At 40.2% G+C, this 25952-nt stretch overlaps 2 protein-coding genes across 2 annotated transcripts; both read left to right on the top strand.

Annotated features, from left to right (window-relative positions):
* The first annotated feature begins 142 nt into the window (after positions 1-142).
* On the top strand, positions 143-16886 carry MTERF3 (mitochondrial transcription termination factor 3). The gene is made up of 7 exons (NM_001006348.2): positions 143-595; positions 3168-3320; positions 4347-4536; positions 10039-10186; positions 11507-11578; positions 14374-14535; positions 16635-16886. Exons 1-7 carry the CDS (start codon positions 298-300, stop codon positions 16827-16829), a joined length of 1218 nt encoding a protein of 405 aa, NP_001006348.2. The 5' UTR covers positions 143-297; the 3' UTR covers positions 16830-16886.
* Positions 16887-18604: 1718 nt separating this feature from the next.
* On the top strand, positions 18605-23979 carry UQCRB (ubiquinol-cytochrome c reductase binding protein). Its single transcript, NM_001326494.2, has 4 exons — positions 18605-18685; positions 19454-19525; positions 21124-21290; positions 22408-23979. The coding sequence occupies exons 1-4, from the start codon at positions 18667-18669 to the stop codon at positions 22483-22485; spliced, it is 336 nt and encodes a 111-aa protein (NP_001313423.1). The 5' UTR covers positions 18605-18666; the 3' UTR covers positions 22486-23979.
* Positions 23980-25952: the final 1973 nt, after the last annotated feature.

The following is a 25952-nucleotide window of genomic DNA, read 5'->3' as shown; positions in this document are numbered from 1 at the left end:
CACGCGACGGGAGAAGGCGGGGGGGAGTAGGCGGAGCAGAACCGCCTCCTCGTAGAAGCGGTGGGATGGCCTTTTCCCCCTCTGTCTCCCCTCTCCCCGCTCCCGAGTGGTCTCGCCCGAGCGCCTGCGCTCCTCCTCCCCACAGTCGCCCCGCTACGCGCAGGGGTTGCTGGGCTGTGGAGGCCGGCGTGAATTGAGAACGGGGCCCTGATGCTACCTCGTGGGTGAGGTGAGCGCGGCGTCCGCCTTCCTCCCTCCGTCTTTTTTGCTCCACGGAGCGCCGCGCGGAGGCGGCGGATGGCCGTGTGGGCGCGGCAGGTCGCCCGCTGCGGCTGGCTGAGGGCCGCCGGCTTGCTGGGCCTGAGGAGCCGCAGCGGCGCCGCGCGGGCGTGCTGTGGGGCGGCCCCGCTGCCTGCGCTGCTATCTGGGCACAGGCTTCCTCCGTGGAGGCTGCGCGTATCAGTAGATTGTGCTCAGCCCTCCCGTGCCAAAGGCGAGGCCTGTGCTCCCAGAAGCAGCCTGCCTGTAGCAGTAAAGCAGGAGCAGGCGGCACCAGAGACAGTCTCTGACCTGAGCGCAGCCAAACTATATGAAGGTAAGAGGCCTCAGGGAGACCTGCGTTCAATGTTGCTATTGGCAGCCTTTTTTTTTTTTTTTTTTTTCTTTTTCTGACCTGTTTAACTGAAGTATATAAGTTGTTCTGAAGGTAATGCCTCCTATTTATTTCCATGCAAGCTACGATAGGTACGGAGGGCACAATAACTATTTGATAGAGCAAATTCTCAGCTACAGAACACTGTTTTTCAACATAGTCACCGTCGTTAGCTGTGCATTTTTGCCATTGATGAAGAAGAAGAGCCTGCATGCAGAGCTTGTAAACATCTGCACCAGTGGAGTTGACCTGCTGTTACCACTGCTGGAATGCACCACCCACTGCCTCCCTGTGCTCACATCCACTGTCTGGTCTCCATCAATGAATGTCAATGGGCGCCATTTTTTCTCACGTGGAGGAATTCAATGACACATCTTTGCTTCGTCATACTTCCACTGAAGGCATTTTGTCAGAATGCCCCTATGCTGCTATGTGTTACAAGGCAACAGAATGCACCAGAATATTGGTGGGAAGGTGCAGCTTCTCCTGCCATACCACCAACGTCCCCCTCTGATATTGCAGCTCAACATAATAAAATAGGAGGCATTAATTTCAGAGCAGCCCTCACATTTATCTGGCTTTCCTGACTTTCATTTGGTTTTACCTCTATAGTTAACGTAGAATTCCTCCATAGCATATAATCCAAAATAGAGCTAATCCAAAATAAAGTTGTCATGTGCTGGGCTGGAGCAGATCCTTGGAGTCATTTTGTTTCCATAACTACCTGCAGCAGCTGAGCAGAGGTGAGGGAAACCAGTCCAAAGCAATTCACACAACACTGAGAGTTGGTCCAGAGTAGGCAACAGAGGACAGCGGAGTATGAAGCACTGCCATAATGAGAAGTGCTTGTCAGATTGTCTCCTGAGAGAGAGAGATCTCCTTGGTGTTGTCTGCCTCACTTTTCTCTACTAAATATTTTCAGACTGGCCTTTTTTATATTCATATCTGAGTGAGGATATAAAAATAAAAAATACTGTTATCTGAAAATAACGTTAGTATGCTAAGGAAACATGATCTGGAGTTATAAGGCAGTCTAATATGTTCAGATTCAGCTTTGGGCCCAGACAGCTTGGATCCTACAGAGCTTATTTTTGGGGTGGCTCAGAGCTGCAACTGAGACCTGTGTGTTTGTGCAGCTGGTTCTGGAAACAGTGCAGCACCAGATCTGACAGGTCAGCCAGCTTATATGTCTCTGCACCTGCAGCACAGTTTGTTTACGTGCCAGATTTTGATCTGCAGGCACATTTACTGTTGTGCAAGTATGTGGAGCAATTTGCCCAGTTGGCAGTACGTAATGGGAGAGATATAGCTTATTTTTTTAATTATGATTTGTTTATTAATTTGAGATCTGTTTTATGATAGGAAGTTTAAAGAACTTTGAGTGGGAAAGAAAGTGCATCTGTGATATGAGAATGAATTGTAGTCTTTATTGATGTGTTTCTGAAAGGAAATGCATCATATCCATACAGACTCCTGGAGAGCTCTTATTATTGTTTAAGATGTAAGTGTTGCTAAAAATGTTTTATTGTGCTTTTCTTGCCAAGGCTTTGAAGTGGCAAGAGCTGCAACAATTGAACTAGTCTATGCAACTCTTCCTAGAACAATAGAATCTTCATGCTTATTTTGGAACATGTCTTCACAGTTCAGGTGTATCTTTGTGTTTTTTGCCACAGAAGAGTCTCACCCAAGTGTCTAGGAAGTCATTGTGCTAAGTAAGGTACAGGATGCAAAAAATCCCCATCCAGTTTATAATCAGTGCTGTTTAACAATTAGGATAAGTGCTGATGGTCAGCCTTCAAAACAGCAATTTTGATTTACCAGCTGCAAGCTCCCATCACTTGAGAAATAGATGAGTTGAGAGGAAATATTTTCAGAAAAGACAGCAAATTCTGTGACTGAACAAATAAGTGGGAGCAAACACAATGCTGCTTATTTGGAAATGTTAATAAGTAGGAAATGGAGCTCAAATTCTTTAGCTGTCAGAGGTGGTGGCAGTCAGCAGCCATTCTGTAATGGTTAAGACGTGATAGCACAATTGGAGTTGGCTGTGAAATACCTTGAAAGTTAAAAACAACTGCAGTTCAAGCACTGTATTCAGAAGAGGTGCAAAACAGTGGACCTACCAGCTAATTAAAAATGATCTTTCCAGTAGTTTTTGGTCTGGATGTGATCAGGCAATCATGCACCTGGGAAGACGAGAAGTCTTTTTCAATAAGGTGTTGTGATCTGTTGTCTGCAATGATGAAGCTGGGAGGCTGAAGTCAGGCTTGTTGGGCATTTGGCTCAGATTTGGCCTTATGAGCAAGAGTTGATGGACAGTCACGAGATGTCACAGAGGCAAAAACTGGGAGCACAGTCTTTTTGCACATGCTTTCAAATAACAACAGATTAGGTGTTCATTTCTTGCAAAATGTTCTTGCATTTTGGAATGGATTTGAGGAGATCTGCATAACATTTGAGGGGAGCAGCTTTGTCATTACAAAATGCACCTTAATCTTCTGTATTTATTTCTTAGACTGGGACGATGTTCCACCTTCATCTGCTTTGGAGGAGATTTCCGAGGAAGAAGCTGTGAAGATCATTGCAGATCCACTTCTTCCCCCTCAGTCTTCCACTCTTCGAGATTATGTTGATCACTCAGAAACCCTGACCAAACTTGTCCATCTAGGTATGTCTGATTTTGTTTATGTGTTTTCTGTGCTCCCGGAGCCTTGGAGGTTCTGCAGTTTGTGTTTTGATCTTATTGGTGGCTTTGTAAACTTGAAAATTTCAGACTGTAGAAACGGTGACCAATAAGAAGGGCAGCAGAATATTATGCAGGGTGAATGGAAAAAGACAAGTAGTCACCTGCATAACTTACAGCAATGCTGTATTAGTTGAAAACAAGGCTGTTCCTTAATGTGTCTCCCAGAGCTTCTGGAATTAGGGAGCTCTTTGTGAAACTCGTCTAATTTCATTGGTCTTTTATTTTTGCCTAAAATAACCTTTTGAATGAGGTTATTTTAATTTGCTGGAAAAGGTACTGCAGCTCTCCATCCTAGGAAGGAAAGAGAATGGTTGCTATGCAGAACCGTAGAAGTGGGACACAGTAGACTGAAAAGGAAAGGAGGAAGGAGTGGGAAAGCACCTTACTTTGATCGAAAAGCATTTGGACCGTGCAAAAAGAATAGCTGAGTTCACAGGTTCTGGCACCTTCCTTGTTTCCCAAAAGTTTAAGGAGTCCTAGAAGAAGGTTGTTAAAAATGTATTTGAGAGGGAGAAATCTGGCCCTGTGCGATAAGAATTTGCTGTGTGTGAGTCACACACCAAAGGCACTTCACTGCGTAATTGTCCCCTTCCCTTGTGCAATGGAGTTAGGAGTTCCTTGTACATATTTCTGTGCAACAAGACAGGTCTCTGCATGTGGTACATACTAGCATGCTCAATTTCTCACATGTGGGATTCACTGAAGACGTCTCCCTTCCGAAAACAAATTTAGCAAGAGTCTGAAAACAATCTGCTTGTTTTATCTGGAACGTTTCCATAATATACAACCTTACTGTGTTGTGTTAGCAAGGTATGCTAAATAAGAGGAAAATAAAATAAAATATATATATGTATTACTCCTTAGAAACTTCAGCATGACCTTCTGAAACATTTATAGGAAATCAGGTCTGTGTTTAACTAAAACCATCTCTCATTTTATTTGTTGTAGGAGTTGACTTATCTCAAGTGGAGAAACGTCAAAAGGCAGGTCAACTCTTACTGACCTTGGACTTTGAAAAAGATATAACTAAAATACTTCTGTTTCTGAAGGATGTGGGTATAGAAGACAATCAACTGGGACCGTTCCTGACCAAAAATCCATACATCCTTGGTGAAGAGCTGGAAGCTCTAGAAACCAGGTATGCCTGTAAAGTATCAACAGGGTGCTAAGGCCCTAGGGTTGAAGTTTCCCAATTGGCTTAAGCTTGTCTGAACGTGTGTTGCTGCCACATATATTCAGCTCCTGGCTCCACATTCCTTTCCCATCAGTCAGGATTAACACGTGGTGGTGGTGTCATAAATAAAGTCAACACCCTGATCCATTTGAAAACTGACCACCATACCAAATTTTACTGCTTAAGTTTTCAGTCTGACTTAATGAGATGCAAAGCCACATCTCCATAAAAAGGTGAGATGCATACTTCAGAAATGAGAATAAACAGAAAAGACTGTCTCTTTTAGTAGCAACTTGGAATTGACTTACCAAGGATGGTAAGCAACTTGGAATTGACTTACCCCTTGATGACATATGCTTCAGAAGACACTGTGTTCTGAATATAATAGCTACTTGACTGAAAGTAAGCACTGAAGAAATAAGATAAATGTATGTATATACTCCTGTTTCTCCAGCAGCATGATTTGTAAAGTGATGGGATTTATGTTGGAAGTTGTCAGTGTTGGTTTTAGTGTAGTCTGAATCAAGCTCTTTAGTAATATTACCTGTTCTCTGCCAACAATGGAACATCCTCTTTAACAGTAATTATTTTATTAACAATTATTTGTCTGGTCAGTTCTAGAGATATAATGACATAATGGTGGTGACTGTGAATATACATTTACAGAAGTCTGTCCTGAGTATTTTTGGATTGTTAACTTTGCAGTATTATTTCTAGAACTTTAAAGATGAAATCTGTATCTGTGACAGGAAACCCTTCACTTTTAAACAAATTCCTTCCTAAAATTAAATATCCAAAATTAAAAATACTAAAGATATATTAGATAATACATAGCAATATATTTTTTTCCTCAAAAGAGGAGCTGTTAGTTCTTCATTTATCCAAAGTAATTGAATGTAGGTTTCGAGCATATATTTTTGTGCAGATGTTCCTTGCCACAGGGCTGATGTGATGACTTGTAACTGTGTTCCAGCCTTTCTCCTAGTTGGTTTATGGATAGAAACAGTTTCTCTTTATTCTCTTGTTTTACTGCTTCCTTCCAAATGTTTACAGGTGGGATACCATTAAGTTATGAAATATTCAAGGTACCAGCACCAAACTATACTGATTTATCTTGTAGCCATAGAGATTCTAGCTTTCTTTATTCAGCTGTATTTGCTTGTTGCCTATCTTTAGTAGGGGTTAGATTCTGAAACGGAGTGATTTGATTCTTCTGATCTATGCTTTCATTAGGTGTGTTGATTATAGACCAGAAAAATCGCAGGAGGTGGACACTGAATGTCAAAATCACCTCAAAGAGGCTGGCATTAATTGGACACTTTTTTGGCAGAACAACTCATGTACATACACATGTGCTTTGTAAAGAACTTGAAATATCCTAGTATTTAGAAATTTAAAAAGTAAACTCTGCTTGGATTGTGTATGTAATAGCTTTCCAAGACTGAACTCTGGAAGTACATCTTTATGGAAGCAGGTGTACTAGCATATTCAGGTCTAACATACACTTGACTTTTTTCTCATTTTTCCTCTGTTCTTTCATCTGCTTATTCAGTAAGTGGCCTTTCAGAAACACCAGGCAAAACTAACCTCATTTTTCAGCAGTAGTCTTTGAGTTGAGATTGTCTGAGTTGCTTATGTTTTCCCCAAGAGAGAATGTTTTTCTACAGTAAGCTTTGTAACTCACCTATGAAGTTAGATTTGTTTTTCAGGGACTGTTCTGTGGCAGTCTGTGAGATTGGGGCTGAACAGGGCAATCCAATTTCTTATTCATATTCTACAGCTTCATCTTTTTCAGTAAGTTTATCTCAGATTGGCATTGATGAATGCCTTTCTGCTAACTTTAAGGTAAGCGTTCCACAGAGGCTGAACATGTCTCAGATAGCTGTCTTTTGAAAGCTGAGTGTCACCTTTATATAAACACTCCATCACAGACGGACGTGGTATCGGTTACATCACTCCGGAATGTTTTATTGCTATGGATTCCACATTGCCAGGAAACAAAACACAAATTTTCATAGATTTGGCGTTTGACTTCGGATAAACACTGTAAAAGTCAAAACATTCCATAATTCATAATAATTTGACAGTTGCAAATCAGTGTCTGTACTGCAGCTGCACCAGATGCTTTGTTTGTATTGTTAATGATGACTTAAAACCGTTAACATGCTACATAGGACTGCTGACCCCTGCAGTAAGAATGAGAGCTAACCTTAGTGCCAATACTCATGAAGTTATCTCTAGCCTTGCTCAGATTGACTGACTATTCCTTAACGTACTGTCTTCCAGAGTCAGCTGATTACTATCTTGCTATCCCCCTTTTAAAATCCTTGCCTTTCCAGGTTGCACAGAAGTGCTTCAAATGTGAATCTTAATGACTTGTTAACAGAAAACAAAAGGAGAAGAGTCAGAACAACCAAAAGTTTTGGGTTTTTTTTTTGACTGCTCATTTAGCTATGTTTTTAAGGTGCTTGACAGATAAAGCCTTGAAAAACAGAACAGAAGCAGCACAGCACAGCCAACCTGCAGCATTCAAAAAAATGAGATAATCTATGGAGGAATAATTCTCTATTTTTGCATCCCATATTTCTCTCCTTTGTCATCTCTCTTCATTTCTGAAGCTACTGTAACCAGCAGTGTCAGTACTGCCTGGAGACTAGGCTGCTACCCTTTGAGCTGAGATGCCTGCTTAGTTAAGAATTGGTCCTCTGGAGCTTATTCTTATGTCTGTTCTGTAGAGATTTTTGGCACATGGTGATCTAATTTCTGAGACTTTGTAGAAAGGGATATAGTGACTAGAAGGTATTTTTAGTTTTTCCTCTCAAGAAGATATAATTTAATACAGCCTCTTTTTTTCCTACTCTAAGAGTAAGCATCATTTGCTGAATGTCTGCTTCTGCAGAACATTCTGCAGTCTAGACAGTATCTCAATTGCTGTCAAGTCAAATCAGTTCTTATATAACCAGTTTTCATCTAACAACAATTGCTTACGTTTCTGAATGTCTGTGTTCAAAGCAAGCCTCTTCAAATGGTAGTACAGTTCTTTGTAAATGGTGATGTAAGGATAGGCAATAGCAGATATAGCTGCTTTAAACCAGTTTTGGATCATCCAAGGAAGGTAGAGGTCACAATCTAATAACAAAGAAATCGTTTATCCCTCTCAAAGGATCAGGGCTCACACAGAACTCCAAAGGTGGCAGTCTCCAAGTAGAGATGTTTCCCTTGCAGCTGCCATCCCTTAAATGTGGTTATGGAGGGGTGGACCCAGGCCCCCCTCCCCCTTCTGGTCGGACAGGTGAATTGTTTCCACCTGTGCTCTCAGGGCTGGCTATGCCCCTTCACCGGGTGCTCAACCACTGGTTCCAGCTGTAACCTAACATTTCCCATACAGGTGGCACATAGGTTAATCATGTCTCTTTTGTACCCTGTATTTTCCCATCTCAGTGTTTCTTGAATGCTTCCAGGGAGGGTGACTCCACCATCTCCCTGGGCAGCCCGTTCCAGTGGCTGACCACTCTTTCAGAGAAGAAATTTTTCCTAACATCCAACCTGAATCTCCTCTTGAACAACTTGAGGCCATGCCTGCTAATCTTATTGCTGGTTACACAGGAGAAGAGGCCGACTCCCACCTCACCACGACCTCCTTTCAGGCAATGGTAGAGAGAAATAAAGTCTCCTCTGAGCCTCCTTTTCTCCAGACTGAACAATCCCAGTTCCTTCAGCTGCTCTTCATAAGACTTTTGTTCCAGGCCCCTTAGTAATATTGCAGTTGTGCTTGAAACAGGATTTCACTTTCACTGAATTCACAGAATCACAGAATTTCAGGGGTTGGAAGGGACCTCGAAAGATCATTGAGTCTAACCCCTCTGCTAAAGCAGGTACCCTGCAGTAGGTTGCACAGGTAGTCTTGAATATCTCTGTAGAAGGAGACTCCACAACCTCTCCGGGAAACGTGTTCCAGTGCTCTGTCATAAAGACATACCATAAAGTACTTCCACATGTTTTTATGGAACTTCTATGTTCAAGTTTTAGACCACTATTCCTTGCCCTATTGCTACACACCACCGAGAAGAGCCTGGCCTCATTCGTTTGCTTCCCACTTCCCTTTAGATATTTATGAACATTAATCAGATCCCCTCTCTTTTCCCTAGGCTCAACAAACCCAGCCTACTCAGCCTTTCTTCTTAGAGGAGCTGTTCCAGGCCCTTTATCATCTTTGTGTCCCTCTGCTGAAGTCCATCTAGGAGATCCCTGTCCTTTTTGAACTGGGGAGCCCGGAACTGGACACAATATTCTAAATGTGTCCTCACCAGGGCAGAACAGAGGGGGAGGATCACCTCCCTTGATCTGCTGGCCACACTCTTTTTAATGCATCCCAGGATACCGATGGCCTTGGCCACAAGGGCACACTGCTGGCTCCTGGCCAACCTGTTGCTCACCAGAACGTCCAGGTCGTTCTCTGCAGAACTCCTCTCCACCATGTCAGCCCATTACCTCTACTCATGCACGTGGTTATTCCTCCCCAGGTGCAAGACTCTATACTTGCTCTTCTTAAACCTCATCATGTTCCTCCCTGCACAGCTCACCAGTCTGCCCAGGTCTTGTTGAGTGGCAGCACAGCCATCTGATGTGTCTCCCAGCTTTGTATCATCAGCAAACTTGCTGTGGGTGGACTCTATCCCTTTATCCAGGTCATTGATGAAGATGTTGAACAAGGCCAGACCCAGTACTGACCCCTGGGAATCATGGCTAATGACAGGCCTCTAAGCGTACTCTGCATATCAAAATCAATGAAGTTAGGAAAAAAAATTCTGTGTTGGAAAGAAGGACAGTTCTGTTAAATATAAAAACTTTAGTCGGCCCTTCACCTTTCTGACAAGCAGATGTTTTGTAACTAAAATACTTGGACCAGTGACTGAAAGTAGGGACCTATTGTAACAGAACAGCTGATTTAGGAATGTCTTTGGACGATGTCTTTACAGGTGGCATTGTTGTGTGATATTTCTTCTCCAGTGTTATTGGCAAAACGGAGATGTATGAGGTACATTACTCTGTTCTTTCAGCAGTAGAAATGGAATTCATTAAAATAGCAGCAGGCTGTGTATGTCTTCTTGTCCGTATCCTATGATGATCTATTAATGTGTTTGTAATCTAGGAGACAGGCTGGTAGTTGAATGTAGGTTAACATAGTTATCTGCTTAAGTACAGCTGGAAGGAATTAAAATCTGTCTTCAGTATTGACATTCTGCTCTGAGGTTTATTTAACTTCTAATTAATTGGGAGGGATGGTATTTTGCTTTTATGATAACTGCAGATTTCCTTCTAATTATTTTTGGCAGAGTTGCATGTTAATGATAGAACATCTGTCCATTTATAAGATATCACTGAGGAATTTAAACAAGTACTGAATAAATGGAGGCAATAAAATTTTCATCACCAGATTTTATTTTGTTTTTGTTCTGTTTCTAGAGTGGCTTACCTAAAATCAAAAAAATTCGGTAATGCAGAAATTACTCAGATGGTCTCAAGAGCTCCATATTTGCTGTTGTTTTCAGTGGAAAGACTGGATAACAGACTGGGTTTCTTCAAAAATGAACTCGGCCTCAGTGTAAAAAAGGTAAAAAGTACTCTGAAGTCTTTAAGTACCTTTTCAGCAGCATCTCTACAGCCTTAGAACATGAATACTTATGTTTGGCCTTACAAATCTTAGTGACGTTGCCCATGTAATGCAGAGAATTACAGGAGTAATAACGTGATTTTAGCCTTTTAAAGAGGTAATAGGACATCTCATATTCCAAAAATCCTGAAGACTTGAATCATACAGTGCTTGAAGATGATCTGCTGTAGGATATTCTCAAACAAGCATGTGTGTACCCACTTTTATTACTTGTGGTGATTCACGGGACTGAATGCATTGCTGAAAACTGCACGCATCTTTTTTAACTTTGAGCAGATTCTCTCTTTTTGTCTCTTCAAGATACTGTAACATACTTAACTCATCAGTGAAAAACAGTATTCTCCAAATACAGATCAAACTAAACACTGTCATGTGTTCAGTTCCCTGGGAGTAATCTTTGAGACCACTTCTCAGAGCACTACCATGTTAGGTGCTTAGAAGGTTTAGCACCATGCTTTGGAATTTTGACAAGAACGAGTATTTTAAGTTTCCTAGAATGAGTGGGCAGCATCAGTTGTTTCCTGCAGCAGCTGGTGATTGCAATAAATGTCAACTTGCAAGTGGAATCTTGTGTTGTTCTGTTGGCTTCTTTAGCTAAACAGTCATAGCTGTCACAATGCCTGTTCTAGGTCTTTCCAGGCTGCAGGTAAGAGATGTCTGTGGAAAAGAGTTTAGTCCCTGCCTTGTACTGCGGGCAGATTACAAGTCGTCCTATGACTGAGGAGATGTGGATTAATTTCTTGTGTTTCCATAATACTATGGTGTTAGTAGATCTTGAAGTAGACCGATAAAGTACTGCAGTTGAAAAATTCTTTTATAGCCTCTATCAGGATAGTGTTTTGCTTAATTCTTTTTAAAGAGATGAAGAGAAACAACTCAGGCACTGAGAGAGGGTAAGAGCTCTTCAGTATGCTTTCTCCTTCTGGGGGATGCTTTTACTCTGTCTTTCAGTCTGTTTTGTAGTGGCAATCTAAATTATTTTAGATGATTATTTTAGATGATTTAGATGATTTTAGATCATTTAGTGGCTATGGTATTTTTTTGTTATCCAGATGAACATGACATTTGATTTTGCATGAAGATTTAATTTATCAAGATGCAAAGAATTTACTCATTTTTGTATTAGAGTTCTAATGAAATGCAAGTGAAAGTTCATTCCTTTTCTAATTGCAAGATAGAGTTCTTCCCTTCATAGATAAGTTTGTAGGCATGCTGTCAGTAATAATCTTTCTTTTGTCTGTGGGTTTTCTCTAATTGCAGACAAAGGATCTGGTAATTCGTTTTCCAAGGCTGCTGACTGGCAAATTAGAGCCTGTAAAAGAGAATCTCCAGGTAAGCTTATTAGTAGATGTTGAAGGTATTTTCCCTATCCACATAGCTTAAGAGTTGATTGAAAATAAAATTCCCTGGAGGAGAATCCTGTACAAAAAGAATTTCATGAAATAATTTTGGGGCAGACAGAAAATAATTGAGCATTTTGTCAAACAGCTTCTTTTCCTCTATGGTTTGCAAGCATACAGCATACTTGGAACAATGTCTTGTTCTGTCTTCTCTTCTGATGTAGGTTAGAAACTTCATCTGACTCCCTTCCTGCCAAAAGTTGCTATCCGATGACACAAATTGTTACCCGTTCCTTTACAATGAGTGAAAAATAGAGCTTGTTCCTTGGGTTTTTTTAGTCTTTGGTTGTGTTTTTTTTCCTTTTTTCTTCTTAGTTACTATGGGTTTTTTGCTAACTTAGTTTGTTTATGAAGATTTAGGGGGAAGAAATGTGTTTTGGATTATTTTCCTCTTGGCAGGTAGCTAGTGTGCCAAAATGTGCATTTGACACCTATTGTCTGATAGCAGATGGTCATTATTAACAACTGTTGGGTAAATAACTTTAAACCCACAGGGACTCCTTTCCCCTTTGAAAATGTAACTGTGTATTGGTTTAATTATTGTGCTGTAAAGCCAGCTAGGCCAAACAGCATGATGTAGTCTAACAATTTTAGAAATCCCATTATCCTATAATGCATAACTATGAATTAAAATATGTAATTTTTCAGACGGACTCACCACTCTGAAGCCATTAAGCACTGGGAGTCTTGCAATCTGAAATGTGTGTGTGGTAAGGGAGGAGACTGGAAAGTAGCAGGCTGTTCCAATTAATAGTGCTTTCTTTTTAATGAACATTGTTTCCACAGGCTGGGGAGTCAGTATTATTACAATGAATGCATTTTTTGAGACTTTCAGTTCTTGGGAACTATCTTTTGTCTACCTACAGGAATTGTAAAGTGTAGCATTCCTACTTTTAACACATGGAGAGAAGGGGAGGAATTTTAGGTCCTTGATGTTGAGATCTACTGATACTTAGAAGCATCGTCTTTTCAGGAGGTTGGATGAATCCAACTCAGGATCTGAATTCTCACCTGTGTATCCTTACCTGGGTGTGGGCAAGTAGCATTCACAAAGTGTAGCCATGTAGCAGCATTTGGTAGTGATCAGGTTCCATCCCTCACTGCTGCTTAGAAACAAGTGCTACAATTGACACTGGTTGTCCTAACATACCAATCATGGACTAAGTGAGCTCAGGGGTAGATTATTCCATCCTCTAAAGGTCTCATCAAGCACAATTAGAGATTCATTGAGAGAATAAAACTGGAAAGTTTGCATTACCAGGATCCATTGGGGGAATCATGCAGAGTATGTTGGTAACAGCTAGGACTTGCACAGTAAGGAAATTAACATGTGGAGTAGAGAATTACTGACTATTAAGTGTATTAACTGAACACAATCACAGCAATTTACAATTGAGCTCCCTATTTATGTCCAGAAAACTGTTGTTCAGTTTCACAGAGTAGAAAAGGTGAAGAGGCTTGCCAGAACTAACTCTGCCGTGGAGCCAGCTATATATCTCCATTGATTTAATGCCAGCTCGTACTTTCAGTTGTAATTCTTAATGCGATAAGCTACCCCTGCCAATTCAGATCTGTGGAAAGCACTTCTGTAGTGCAGACATGTCTCTTCATATGTGAATGCTATCTTACTTGGTTAGTATTTCCATGATAGGCAAATATTTATAAAGCAGATAAAAAAGAGTCAGGAGTTGGAAGACCTGATTACAGTCATCTTTGGAAGCAATTGCCAAAGGTATCTTAAAAGGTATCTTCAAAACCCAGATTCCAGACCCTTCGCTCTGCATTTGCCAGGAAGTCCTGGAAAAGAGCTTTAGTGTTGTCACATCAAACTGGACAAACGAAAAGCATCACCTTTTTGCCAGCTGTGAAGACGTACCTGAGCTGGATTTCAAATCTGCTTCATGTTGACTGGCAAGCATACCCACTTCATGGTTGAAAACCAGCTCCTTGTAAATGTCGCATTCAGATAGAAGAAATGGTTGAATTATGAGATGCTCTTGGATGCTAAACTCATTTATCAACAACTCTGAGCTGCTTGCTGCCTGCATGTTGGGAGGAGTTCTCACGATTTTATTGAAAAAATGTGTTTTATTTTCCTTTTGAGGAATGATAATTAAAGTCAAGGCAGGCTTTGAAAAAGACATCTTACTTTAGACATGGACCAACTGTAAAATGAACTGAATGAAGTGCATGTTCTGCACAGCTCTTTCAGTAGACTTCAGTTTAGGATTGAAATTATAGTCCCTAATATAAAAAATATGACTTGAATACATTAGCAAAAGAAATAACACATAAACAAAAGTAGTCACTTTGATTACTGTGTTTTACTGGGTTCAACAGCTCCGCAACTAAAATGTCAGTCTCTTTTGGAAGTCTGGTATTGAAAGTGATGAAAAACTCTCAGGGAGAATTTTTATGCTTGTAACTGCCATGCGTACTGAGATACAGGGTTTTTTGGTTCATATCTCAGGCAAACTGAAAAATAGCATTCACACAATGATCTAAATTTCAAGAATGCTCTATAAACAAATTACACTTTAATTCAGGGTGATAAACAGTTCACACTCCCTGACTTCAAAGGACTAGGTTATTATGGATTACATTCATTTTACTGTGTAATAAAAGATAGAATAATTTTACGTTAGTTTATTTCACTGGCATGTTAAAACAAGCTAACTTTGTCGTATCTGACTTTACCTGACTTTTGAATATTGTTCTCTTTTTCAGGTTTGTCAGGTTGAATTTGGTTTTGAACGTAATGAAGTTCAGCAGATTGCATTTAAAACCCCCAAGATTTTAACTGCAAGTAAAAAGAGACTCAGACAGACATTTGACTACCTGCACAACATAATGGGCATTCCCCACAACATGCTTACTCGCTTTCCTCAGGTGAGCTGTTGATCTAAACTGTGGGTGCTGTTTGCACAGTCTAATTCATTTCACCATCATTTTCACCCTTTGATAGTCTACAAGTCTACAATTCCTTTTGTGAGAAATATCTTCAAAGGTAGATGTCGCTGTGCAAGGGAAGACAAATAGGTTTTCTGAACTACTGGTTTGGTGAAAGTGGAGGCTCACTGTATGAAGAACATATAATTTCTCTATTTATATGTGACTTTTACTCTAATTGAGATAACTTTTATTGGCAACTCAACAACTGTTGAGGATTGACTAAAAAGCAAAAATTGCATGGGGGAAATACGACTTCTCTTCTGGATTTTGATTACTTATCTTGTTATGTACTACCTTTACCATTACCTAACACTGATGCTTGCTATATCTCCAGTTTATATCTTGCTTCTGTTTTACTTGACCTGTAAGCGATCACAAGTCTTGTTCACTACCTTCTTAGTTATGTTGCTGTGGCTTTGTGGTGCTTCGCCTTGTTATTTTTGTTCCTTTTATTTGGAAGAGAAAATAGAGAGTTTCTTCCATTCCATGTTTTTGGTGCAGCCAAAACAGCAGCCATTTCTCTTCTCTCCCATCCTCAAAAGTCAGGAGTTTCAGGACAGAGCTAGGGCACTTCAGTTTCTATATATTCTGGCCACTAGTGCATTCACAAGTGCATACTTGTCTCCATCTGTTGTTGCTTCTCTAATGCTAAAAATAGAAGTATGCGGGATTTTTAGTCAGATTTTCTCTGATGTCACAGCTGCTGTTGAAACCATGCTTCCTGTCAGCTAACTCCATAAAATAAACAGCAGTTAAGGTTTTTACTGTGTCTTCCCTCTTAGACTTTTAGGAAGGCAGAAGAGAATTAGTTTTATTTTCTGTCCCAGTTCTAATTTGTTTGCATCCTCATGATGTTCTTCCTTCAATAGTGTAGCCTTCCCTATTTTAACTAGAAACTCTGCCTTTTTTCATTAATCTAGCACTCCTACTTTCACCGTCACCTTCTGTATATCAGCTTCTCTCTCCAGTATGCAGAAATGCAGTTAGGTCTCTGCTTTTAAGATTTTTTAATCTTAAGAATCACAGAATTGTAGGAACTGGAAGGGATCACTAGAGATCATCAAGTCCAACCCCGCTGTAAATCAGGCTCCCTACAGCAGGCTGCACAGGTAGGTGTCCAGGCAAGTCTTGAATATCTTCAGAGGAGAATGCACAACCTCCCTGGGGCAGCCAGTGACAGTGCTCTGTCACCCTCATTGTGAAGAAGTTCCTTTGCATACTGGTGCAGAACTTCCTATGCTCCAGTTTATGGCCATTTCCCCTTATCCTGCTCCCATAGACCACCGAGAAGAGCTTGGCCATGTCCTTTTGACACCCACACTGTCCATTCATGATACATCTGCATCCTGCCATTTTCCCCACTTCTCTTCTTTCAAGTGTGTTCATCTAATTCATTGCACCATTATTTTCACCCTTTGATGGTCTGCAGTTCTTTTTGTGACAAATATCTTCAAAGGTAGGCATTCTTGTGCAGGAGAAGACAAGTGGATGTTCTGAACCACTGTACTGTGCCTTTTGACTGTGTTAGAAAAGAAGGTGCAGCCACTCACCTTTTCTGCTGCCACTATTCTGTGGTTGTCAGCTCTTCATTTCTTCCTCATAACAACGCTAATCTAAATCTGACTGTAAAATTAAGTGTTCCTGATAACAGAGGAAAAATGTTTCGGTATTCTTTTTCTCTGTTTCCAAATGTCTTCTTCGCTTCTTTGGCTGTGATTGTACAAATTATAGCATATAGTTATCTTATATAAGCATACTAAATATCATGCTCGAGAGTTGTATCGCTCCCTGATTTTCCTGGTGTATGCATCTCAGTATGTTATATTGAAACATTCGTCTAGAATTTAAATTGTTTGTATATATAGATACAAACTACTTGACGGTTGACAAAAATGAGGAGGAAACATGTAAATTATCTGTTATCTTGCTCCAGTTTGTCTGAAGAATGTTTTATTTCAGATTCAGAATCTGAAATTTAGACTACCTAAAAGATTCTCTTTCATGATTTTAGGATTCTTTCTTTCTTCCTTTCTTAGGTTTTCAACTCAAAGCTATTACGAATCAAAGAGAGACATATGTTTCTTATATTCTTGGGAAGAGCCCAGTATGACCCAACAAAACCCAGCTACATCTCTCTGGACCAGCTCGTGTCCTTACCTGATGAGGTGTTTTGTACAGAGATTGCCAAAGCCTCTATGCAGGACTTTGAAAAATTCTTAAAAACCATTTAATTATTTACACATGTAGAAAGGAATAAAATAAAGTTATGAAATAAATTTTTTTTAAAACTGCTTCCTTTCAAGGTCTCAACTCCCTTACTGTTTAAGAATCAATTACATCCTACGACTGTTTCAGAAGAAAAGGCTTACAGCAATGTTTGCGGTGACTTAAAAGTATATTTAAAAAGAGTTAGGTGGGTATATGTTGACTGCTATTGATGTAATCCTTGTAATTAATTACTAACTTTTAATTCAGCATGAATGATGGAGCATACTAACAGAAAAGTAAATTAAAGTGGACTTTTTGTTTTGTTTTGTTTTACTTTCAATAACATCAGAGTTTTGGGAGATGGAAAGACTGGCTAGTGACTTCTTCCCAGTCTCTCCTTCTATTTTCTCCCTTCACCTTACTAACAAGTTAGCAAGTTAATGTAGTTAGCAAGCTAATGCAGTAGCAGAGAAGTGGCACAATTACCTGTTCCCATCTTAAGAGCTAGTCATGTTATTTGCTCTTTCATATGTCAGAGGGGAATACGCTATTATGTATGTATGTGAAGTCCTTCATACAAAAGGGCATTTTTTAACAGGTTACAAAGGTTTTTCTTTTTGAAGCTGGCTTCTATCCTAAAAGCTGTACTGTCAAACTTGGCTTGAAATATAACCAAAAAACAAAACAAAACAAAACCCCAGCAAATTCAATCTAGGCAAATCACAATGAGAATAAAAAAAAAGCTCCTTCTAAATTTTAGGGACATGCCTAGTTTTGTTTTAAGTCACTTTTGTCTTTGCCTTGTTGACAGTTTGACTTCACCCTGATGTGATTTGTATGTCTTTAGTATAGAAATAACCACACAGAAAGAGGCTGTAGTTTGTAGTTAATTGACAGTTATCTTGCTCAGTTATAATTGAGGTAAAATGGGAATTGTGGGGAATAGTAAAGGTATTTTATACTATATCAGTGAATGCACTATGTTAATACGGAGTTATGAAATGCAAGCAGCTTGTCCAAATGCAAGCTAATACTTTATTGTTTAGAAGCTTCTATTCTTCCAGTTAAAATGGGTCAGGAAATGAAAATCCAGATGTTTTCATTTGGATTTATGTTTATTTAATGAAAACGTCTCCATTTGTTAAAAACTTTGTGTTGGAACGTTAAGTACCCCTTTGTGTCAGCACGAGTAAGGCTGAAAAAGGCTTTTGTAGGCAGATATGAGAGGGTTTTTTTTTGTGAATGTGCCCTGCTGTGCTCAGCACCTACCCGGTTTGTGACAAACCATGGTACCACAGAGCACATACCACATTCTGGACGGCTTCAAATCTGAGCATTAATCTTCCTGAATATATTAAAGAAGAACACTGCAGCCAGAGCTAACACAGTTCCTCTGAAATGCTGAATGCTTGTGCCAGAAATATTTCCCAGGAATGCCGCAAAGAAAGACAACAAACGGCTTTATGTGAGTGCTAACAGAACGGCGGGGGAAGGACAGCAGCCCTGCCTCACGCCGAGCGCCTTCTGGCTTGAAGATGGAAAAGCCTGCAGAAGAAACGTTTGGCTTGGAGTTACCGGCCGTCCTCCGGCCTGCTGCTCGGCTGGCAGCGCTGTAGCGGTATAACTAAAGTAATTCCGCTTTTTTCCCCCCTCTTTTTAAAACCGCAGCGCGGCGCTCCCGAAAGGCCGCGGCCTGCCCCCGTCACCGCCCCCTCACGGCAGGCCCCGCCCACACCGGGCCTTCTGCACAGGCGCATGCGCCCGCGCTGCGCCGCCATTGGCGGTCTCTCCCCGCCCCGCGGCGCCGCAGCGTTCCCAGCAGGCCCCTCCCGGCAGGCAGTGCGCTGTGCCGAGGTCAAGATGGCGGCGAGGGCAACGGGTAAGGAGGCGGAGGGCTCGCGATTGGGGTGGCTTCGGCGCAGGGCTCTTCCCATTGGGCTCGTCTTCGTCCTGCCGTCCTTCCCGCGGCTCAGGGGGCTGCAGCCTGAGGCGGGGAGTTGGGGACGCGTTGGACGCAGTGTGTCCTTGGCCCATGTCCCCTCTTGATGACCTCTGTCCCAGTCTTCCCTGAGCTTGTCCTTCAGCTCGAGCCTCTGTCGGGCTTCAAGAGGTGGGGCTGAGGAGCTCGGAAGCGATAGGAAGGCGCCTGGGAGCCGTCGCCTTTCTGGGAGGCCTCGCGCTCCGGTGACCTACCCGAATGCTGGCATTGCTCTCTGTCCCTTAGTGGTGGTTCTTCTCAGGTCCTAAAGCGTGAGAGTACGAGGCCTGATAACTGGTTAGAAAAGCGTGGTGGTAGAACATTGCTTTTAGCTCCAGTAAGAGGAACGGAGCTTGAAACTATTGCTGTTGTCTTTGGTAATGAATGGTTAGTAGTGATGTAAGTCTTAAAGTAGTCTAATATTTAAACAGGTCGAAATATTGTACAGAACAAGCACTCATTCCATATGATGTCTGTTCCTGAATACTGGAATCCTGAAAACTGAATGTCTTTTCCTGAATACTGGAAAGCAGAGAGTCCTGGGTCTATAAGTTCAAGTGGTGTTGCATTACTGCTCGTGAAAGAGATTGACCAATATGTGCATGCTGTCATAGTGGTGTGGGATGTTGAATTTTATGCTGCTCTCCAACTGATGACAGTCGTTTTTAGTTGCAGGAGGTGGTCGCCTGATGGACAGAATTCGAAAGTGGTACTATAATGCGGCTGGATTCAACAAATACGGCAAGTACTTCAGTGGGCCTTAAAGCTTCTCAAGTGTAACAGTCCTCAATCTGCTTATGGTTGGTAACTGGTCAGTGTAGGCATTTTGATGTGTCATTTTATCAATATTAGCTGCTACATTTATTTGTGGAAATAAGTTAGAAAAAAAGTGACTTATTTCTGTATTTCCTCTCCTTTTCTGTGAAATGCCTCTTAACAGTTTAAGTCAGGCTGGAGCTGTTGAAGACACTTCTGGAAAGCAGTCCTGAAAGCTTGATTCTTTCTTTTTTCCCTACCAAGTCAATTGCACACATCACTATTTGCTAACCTTATTATCTTCCCAAATGCTACCACTGAAAATGGAGAGATCGATGCTAATAGCAGTCAGTCTATCTGGGATATTTGTGCAAAGTGTTGAATCTGCAAAAAAGGATTTAGTCTCTAGCCTATTTAGTGGTCAAGTAACTGTAAAAATGGTGTTTCTTTAAGTGAAGGAGATTACCTTGATGGTATTGTTTTTAATTTGTCCGTTGTTATTATGGAGCCTGTTTCAGCAATACGGATTGCAGAACTGTTTTTGAAAGACAGGATAATCTGAACACGCTACTACTGACTGCAGTTTGAGTCATTTAAAGGCAGTTCACACACTTTTCCCAGGAACATTAGGAAGAAAAAATTTGGACGACCAATGTTCATTCGTCTGCCACTGTCTCACTAATAGAGGTGCAGTGTATCTGCCTCCTGAAATTCTTGGAGACTTTAATGCTTTTTGCTGCTTTTCTGAAATCTAGTGATTAAAGTAGTTGCCGTGCTTCTTATGCCTTTAGCAAGAGGCTGCAGAAGTGAGTTCAAGAATATGTTGCTTAAAAGAAATTCTGTTTTACTGAGAGACTACTGCCAACTCAAGCCATGTGAGATCAAAACCTTAGACCTCAAGTCGGTGGCTGTACTCTTATAATCTACATCAATCTTGGAATGATACAGAAGTAACTTTTTGTCCTTTGTTGTTAATACTGAAATTTTAAGCAGAGTTGGTTGAATTTCAGAAATTCTTCATTCCAAAAAAAAGTGTGGTAGTGGTTTTGGCTTTCAGAGGACTAGATGTTCCAACTTGAATTAAATCCCAGTTGGAGGGAAGAAGCAGAAACTCAGGCACAAACAACTTGAGTAGTTTCATGTTTCCATTGCTTGTTCTGGTTGATGGGCATCAGGACTTGTTTAGCAGTGGAGTTTAAGGGAATTGTTCTTAAACAAAAGTCGACTGACTGCGATAGAATCAGCTCTTAAATCTCATACATGGGCTGCCATCTGAAATACAAGGATATAAAATAGAGCAGAAATCCACTCTCAGATCTGAATATCTGATGTAACACATTGAATCAAATATCCATTTTCATATTCTTTCTTAGGCAAAGGAACAAAAGCAAGTATGTGAAAGTATTCACAGTTTTATTCTCTATGAGGAATTGGTGTCTCTCTTCTAGATTTGCCTGGCTTTTTTTTTTTTCCATAATTTTGCATTTTAAGTGTTATGCCTAAGTTTAAAAACATCTTTTTAGGTCTTGAGTCTTATTTAGGAGCATCTATTCAGTGCTACTGTGAAAATATTTTTGGTACAGGATTAATGCGAGATGATACATTGTATGAAGATGATGATGTCAAAGAAGCACTGAAGAGACTTCCAGAGGATCTTTACAATGAAAGAATGTTTCGCATAAAGAGAGCACTTGATTTAAGCTTGAAACATCGGATCCTTCCTAAAGAACAGTGGGTAAAATATGAAGAGGTAAGTGTGCAGAGTGTTCTCAAGGTGCTCTTAATGACGGGACTGTGATCAGTCTTTGGGACGTAGAATCTCTATGGAGAGGTGCATGCTTGCATGTTATTTAAAATGAGTAAAGCAGTGTGTGTTTTATAAAATACCTTTGAATAACATTGCCTTAGTATTCTGATTAAAAGTCTGGATTTTAGAAATGGAAATTCAAATGTTCAAGGTGATAAAAGCTTAAACTACAGCTCAAAGCTATAGGACTCTTGTCTTCAGATAAAATACTCTAAGCTGTCAGATAAGGAAATACACTCTAGCGACCTGTGAAAACTGTGTATTAGAGTAAGCATCTTACTGTAATATGAGAACCAAATCAAACAAAATCTGCCTTTTAGTTGTAGTTAGAGTGTTTCTTCACAGTGGAGTAACTCACAGATTTGTATTACTGTCCATTTTGTCTTTCTCCAAAGATAGGGCGGAGAGGAATCTTGCCACTAAACTTTGGACTGGAAGATAACATAAGAGCTTTAATTCATCTCTAGAAGCAGAATTTGTTCCTTGTATTATTGGTCATATTTTGGTAAATGCTGCACTGACTTATCTGTTTGCATATGTTGATTGAGCAGCAGTTTGATTAGCAACTGAACGCAGTCAGGTATTCTGTTGAATCTGTTTACAGTGCTGTTTAGAAGTTAAGTTGAAAATAAGTTTCTTTCATGCAAATAGTATTTTACGTGGACCTGATGTAATTAAAGTAGATGTTGCTCATTTGGATACTTGTCAAAACAGCAAAACAAGAAAAAACAAAAACAACCCAATGTTATTTCTAAAGGTAAAGCTGAAAGCATCATTTTATTTGATAATGCTGGTGAGTCATTAGGAATTAGAAGTAGTTACATTAGGGGATTTGTAGACTTGGCAAGACTTGGCAGATACCAAGTCTTATTTTTTCAGAATGAGTAATGTGATTCTTTTTTTTTTTCTTTTTTAACCCCTCTCTTCCACTCCACAGATTTCTTTGTAGTCAAATCTGAGAAAGAATGAGAGAGGGGTGATCTGCAGGAACGGTTTGAGTAGTTTCTGGACCTCCCTTTTAAATATAAGCAGTTTAAATATATTCTTTTCTTTTTTTCAGGATAAGCCTTATCTTGAACCTTACCTAAAAGAAGTAATCCGTGAACGACTTGAAAGAGAAGCATGGAACAAGAAATAACTATTGAACTATTTTGTGCAAATAGCCACATCTTTCTGATATTTCTAAAGTTCGGTTATTCAAGTCTTCAGGGAAGCACATGTAAGGCTGAAGGAATACTCGTTTCAGCTTGTTCATTGAGTCTGTTCGTCCAACTAAAATAAATATGTCAGAGTATAAAATCACTTGGGAAGGCTTCTTTATAAATGTTAGCAAGCTAATGTTCAGATCTTTCCTATGAGCATATACATTACACATTAGCTTAATGGTGTGTAGTCTTCATTCCAGCTTCTTGATTCTTACTTCTTTCATAGTACAGCTGTTTCCTGTAGTTAGAGGGTTAGGTAGGAAACACCCAGAATTGCTGGTTAAGTTGTTAACTTAAAAAAGGAGGTGCTATTTCCTTCATCTCTTCTCCCTGGAGATGAGAATACAGGGCCAGTGCTTCATGTTGTGTTGGTGCTGTGAGATAGCAGAAGTAACAGTCTGTGTATGTAAGCACGTACATATTACAGTAATGACAAATGGAAGTGGTTCCTTAACCATAAAATCAGGGAATGTTTCTCTAACTTTTTATACTATATGTGTTGTTAAAGCGTAAAAGATAATTTTCATAAATCTTAATGTCTGTCTCATTTCAGCTTATGATATCTTTGTAAAGGATAAAAGTGCTATGCTGATGTGCTTTCTGCAGTACAATTAACTTCCCATTTGTATTTTTTCTTGCCCTAGAGGACACTGTTTACAATAAGTGGCCTCAAATATTTTAAATGGTTGTGCTAACAGGGTTAACATTAGAGATGTGTGTAATTCAGGCCCTACGTAAACACAGAAATGATTCAGGTGTATCTGGAAATACCAGCCCTTGCTGGCTGAAGGCCCTGAGTTTAATGGTGGTGTTAATTTGATGCCTGTTTTGTGTTATTATGCACAAATTGCAAAATCTGTTCTGTTATACCCTTTGGTATGAAGTACACAATCTTGTGTGGTAGTAACAAGGTATCATTTTTGGTATGTGTGCCTGTCTGACAAATGCAAAAATCCCTTCTAATCCAGGATTCTGGCTTCTAGCTTTGCTCATGACACGAGCTGATCTTTATCTTTATGCTTTCATTGCTTGCATCTCTAAAATGACAGAATCACAGTATTGTGGGGGTTGGAAGGGACCTCTAGATATCATTGACTCCAACCCCTCTGCTGTAGCAGATTCCCTACAGCAGATCACACAAGGTAGGCAGATAGGTCTCAGATATCTCCAGAGGAGACTCCACAACACAATCTCTGAAACAGATACAGCTATTCCTGGGTGAAACATTTATCCCAGTATTTCACACCTGGCATGGTAAAAACAAAATGGTGTGAAAATATCTGCACTGCCACTATTCCTTTTGCAAATAGATTACATTAAGAATGTGAGGCTTCTTTCATCTCCTATCTTAAAACCTTATCGTTGAAACATACATCATTTGATGGTGCATTTTTGAGAACTTTATTAATAAAGTTAGTATCTGCTTGATCCTAGTTTTGAACTAAGGTTAATAGGATTCAAAAGCTTTTTGAAAAAATGGGGTGGGGAAAAAGGGTTTTGGTGACATGAGGCATTTGAAAATAGGCTGACCTTTGAACAGAGTGCAAAGCATCCTTGTGCCAATTGGCATAACAGGCAAAATCACTGACTTCATAACATTCATATGTAACGTTTTCAGAGTCAGAGTCCAGTAAAAGCAGCATCGTATTGAAGTACCTCAGTCTTATTGGTGACAAGCTGGAGGGTCAGTGTGATTCCTGTTTTTGAATTCTTAACTTCTTCATTAAAAACGTCTGGGATGGGGCAGAATGAACTTGTAAAAATTAGAGACGTGATTATAATATCTGTAACCTCCTTGTAACGCTCCCTACCTGTCTCAGCAGCTTTCTGTGGGATCCTGCACATTTCTTCTGGAAGCTGTGTGCTGTTCTGTGGATGATGTAGGATTGTGCAGCCGTGGGCTGCAGTAAAGTGAGAGAAGGATGAAAAATGGTCAGATGGTGAAGGAAACTCATTAAGTTTTGGAGAACTAGGTTTTCTTTCTTCTATTGTCACTAAGTTCTTCTGTAACACTGTGCAAGGCACTTTGTTCTTCAGTGTTCTGACTTATATCTGCAGAAACGCAAAGTGATTGTAGCTGTATCAATAGATCTGTTCTAAAGGACATTAGATGAAGGCATTGCTATTCATCTGGTCACACAACAGATGGGACTGGTGGCATTGCCAGGAGCAAATCTTGCAAAGGTTTGCTAGATTTGAAAAAGACCTCACAGTTCTTATTCCTATGATGTAAAGCATAGAAATATTTGCACAGAAGCTGATACTTCTGTGTCCTGCTGGGTGTGCAGTAAGCAAGATGGAGCAGTGCTCTGAACAAGCCTGAAAAGAATTCCTAAATAAGAGGGATTCCCACTGTGGGGGAAAAAAATGATAACCTGTATCTTTAAGTCATATCATAATATAAAAGGCAGCAGCACCTTGATGGGCAGCATCCAAACTTGATTTTGAAACCTTGATCTTCACTGATGTAGTTTTCTGGATATAAAGTCTATACAGATTCCATAAATTGAGATATTTTTCTTAGTTTGAGTTCACATTTTTAGGCACATCTAAATATCAAATTAAGAGAATGTGAGTTAATGTAGTTAATCCTGCAGTTTGGTTATAGCTTAAATTCTTTTAATTGTTTTTCGGTGAACCTTTACTTCATTTAAGTTCCTTTATTAAATACACGGTGAAATATAAGAATGCATTTGGATTTGTGGAGATCATGTTTGTTATGGCAGACTGATTTCTTTAAATTTTCAATCAGTCAACCAAGAAACAATGGATTTTTTTTTGCAGCTCTGTAACAAGAAACATATGCTTGTTTTACATCCAACTTCCATCCAAAGGAGAGCTACAGCAGATATAAATCTCCTAAGAATTTTGATGAAACATCACGCTTGTCATTATAATGGAACTGTTTTAGGATTAATATGATAAATACATTCCTACTTGAAGCATTTTCTCTCTCTAGACAGCAGAAGTCAAAGAGTATCTTTAGGGTTTCACCACGATGCTGTCTCACCTTTGCAGTTGGCTTTCATGGACTGGAGCTCCAGCTGTGGGAAGGGCTGCCTGTGCAATCCACAGAAGGCAAATGCAACCTGCACCACCGCTGCTCTGGGAGAAGGCCAGAGATGGATCTCGGAGGCCCTCTGGGTATGCAGCTGACTTAAGTGTCCTGAGTGACTTCACTTCTTAGCCTCTTTTTTTTTTTCCAGCCAGTCTGAGCCCCAAAGGACAGATCTGGAAAGTATTTAGGCGACTATCTCTGTGGTAAACAAACAGTTTGGGTTAGTATCTATGTGCCCTTGGAGAACTAGGCCTGATCCCAAAGCTCGGTTTCCCAAATTCTACTGCAAGTCATGCAGAGATGCAGATTTCCTCCGGTGCAGTTTTTTAAATGCTTCAGTGG

The sequence above is a fragment of the Gallus gallus genome, chromosome 2 (genome assembly GCF_016699485.2).
Source record: "Gallus gallus isolate bGalGal1 chromosome 2, bGalGal1.mat.broiler.GRCg7b, whole genome shotgun sequence".
Taxonomy (NCBI): Eukaryota; Metazoa; Chordata; class Aves; order Galliformes; family Phasianidae; genus Gallus; species Gallus gallus.
The sequence above is the reverse complement of the archived record's forward strand: the minus strand, read 5'-3'. Positions and strand labels throughout refer to the sequence as shown.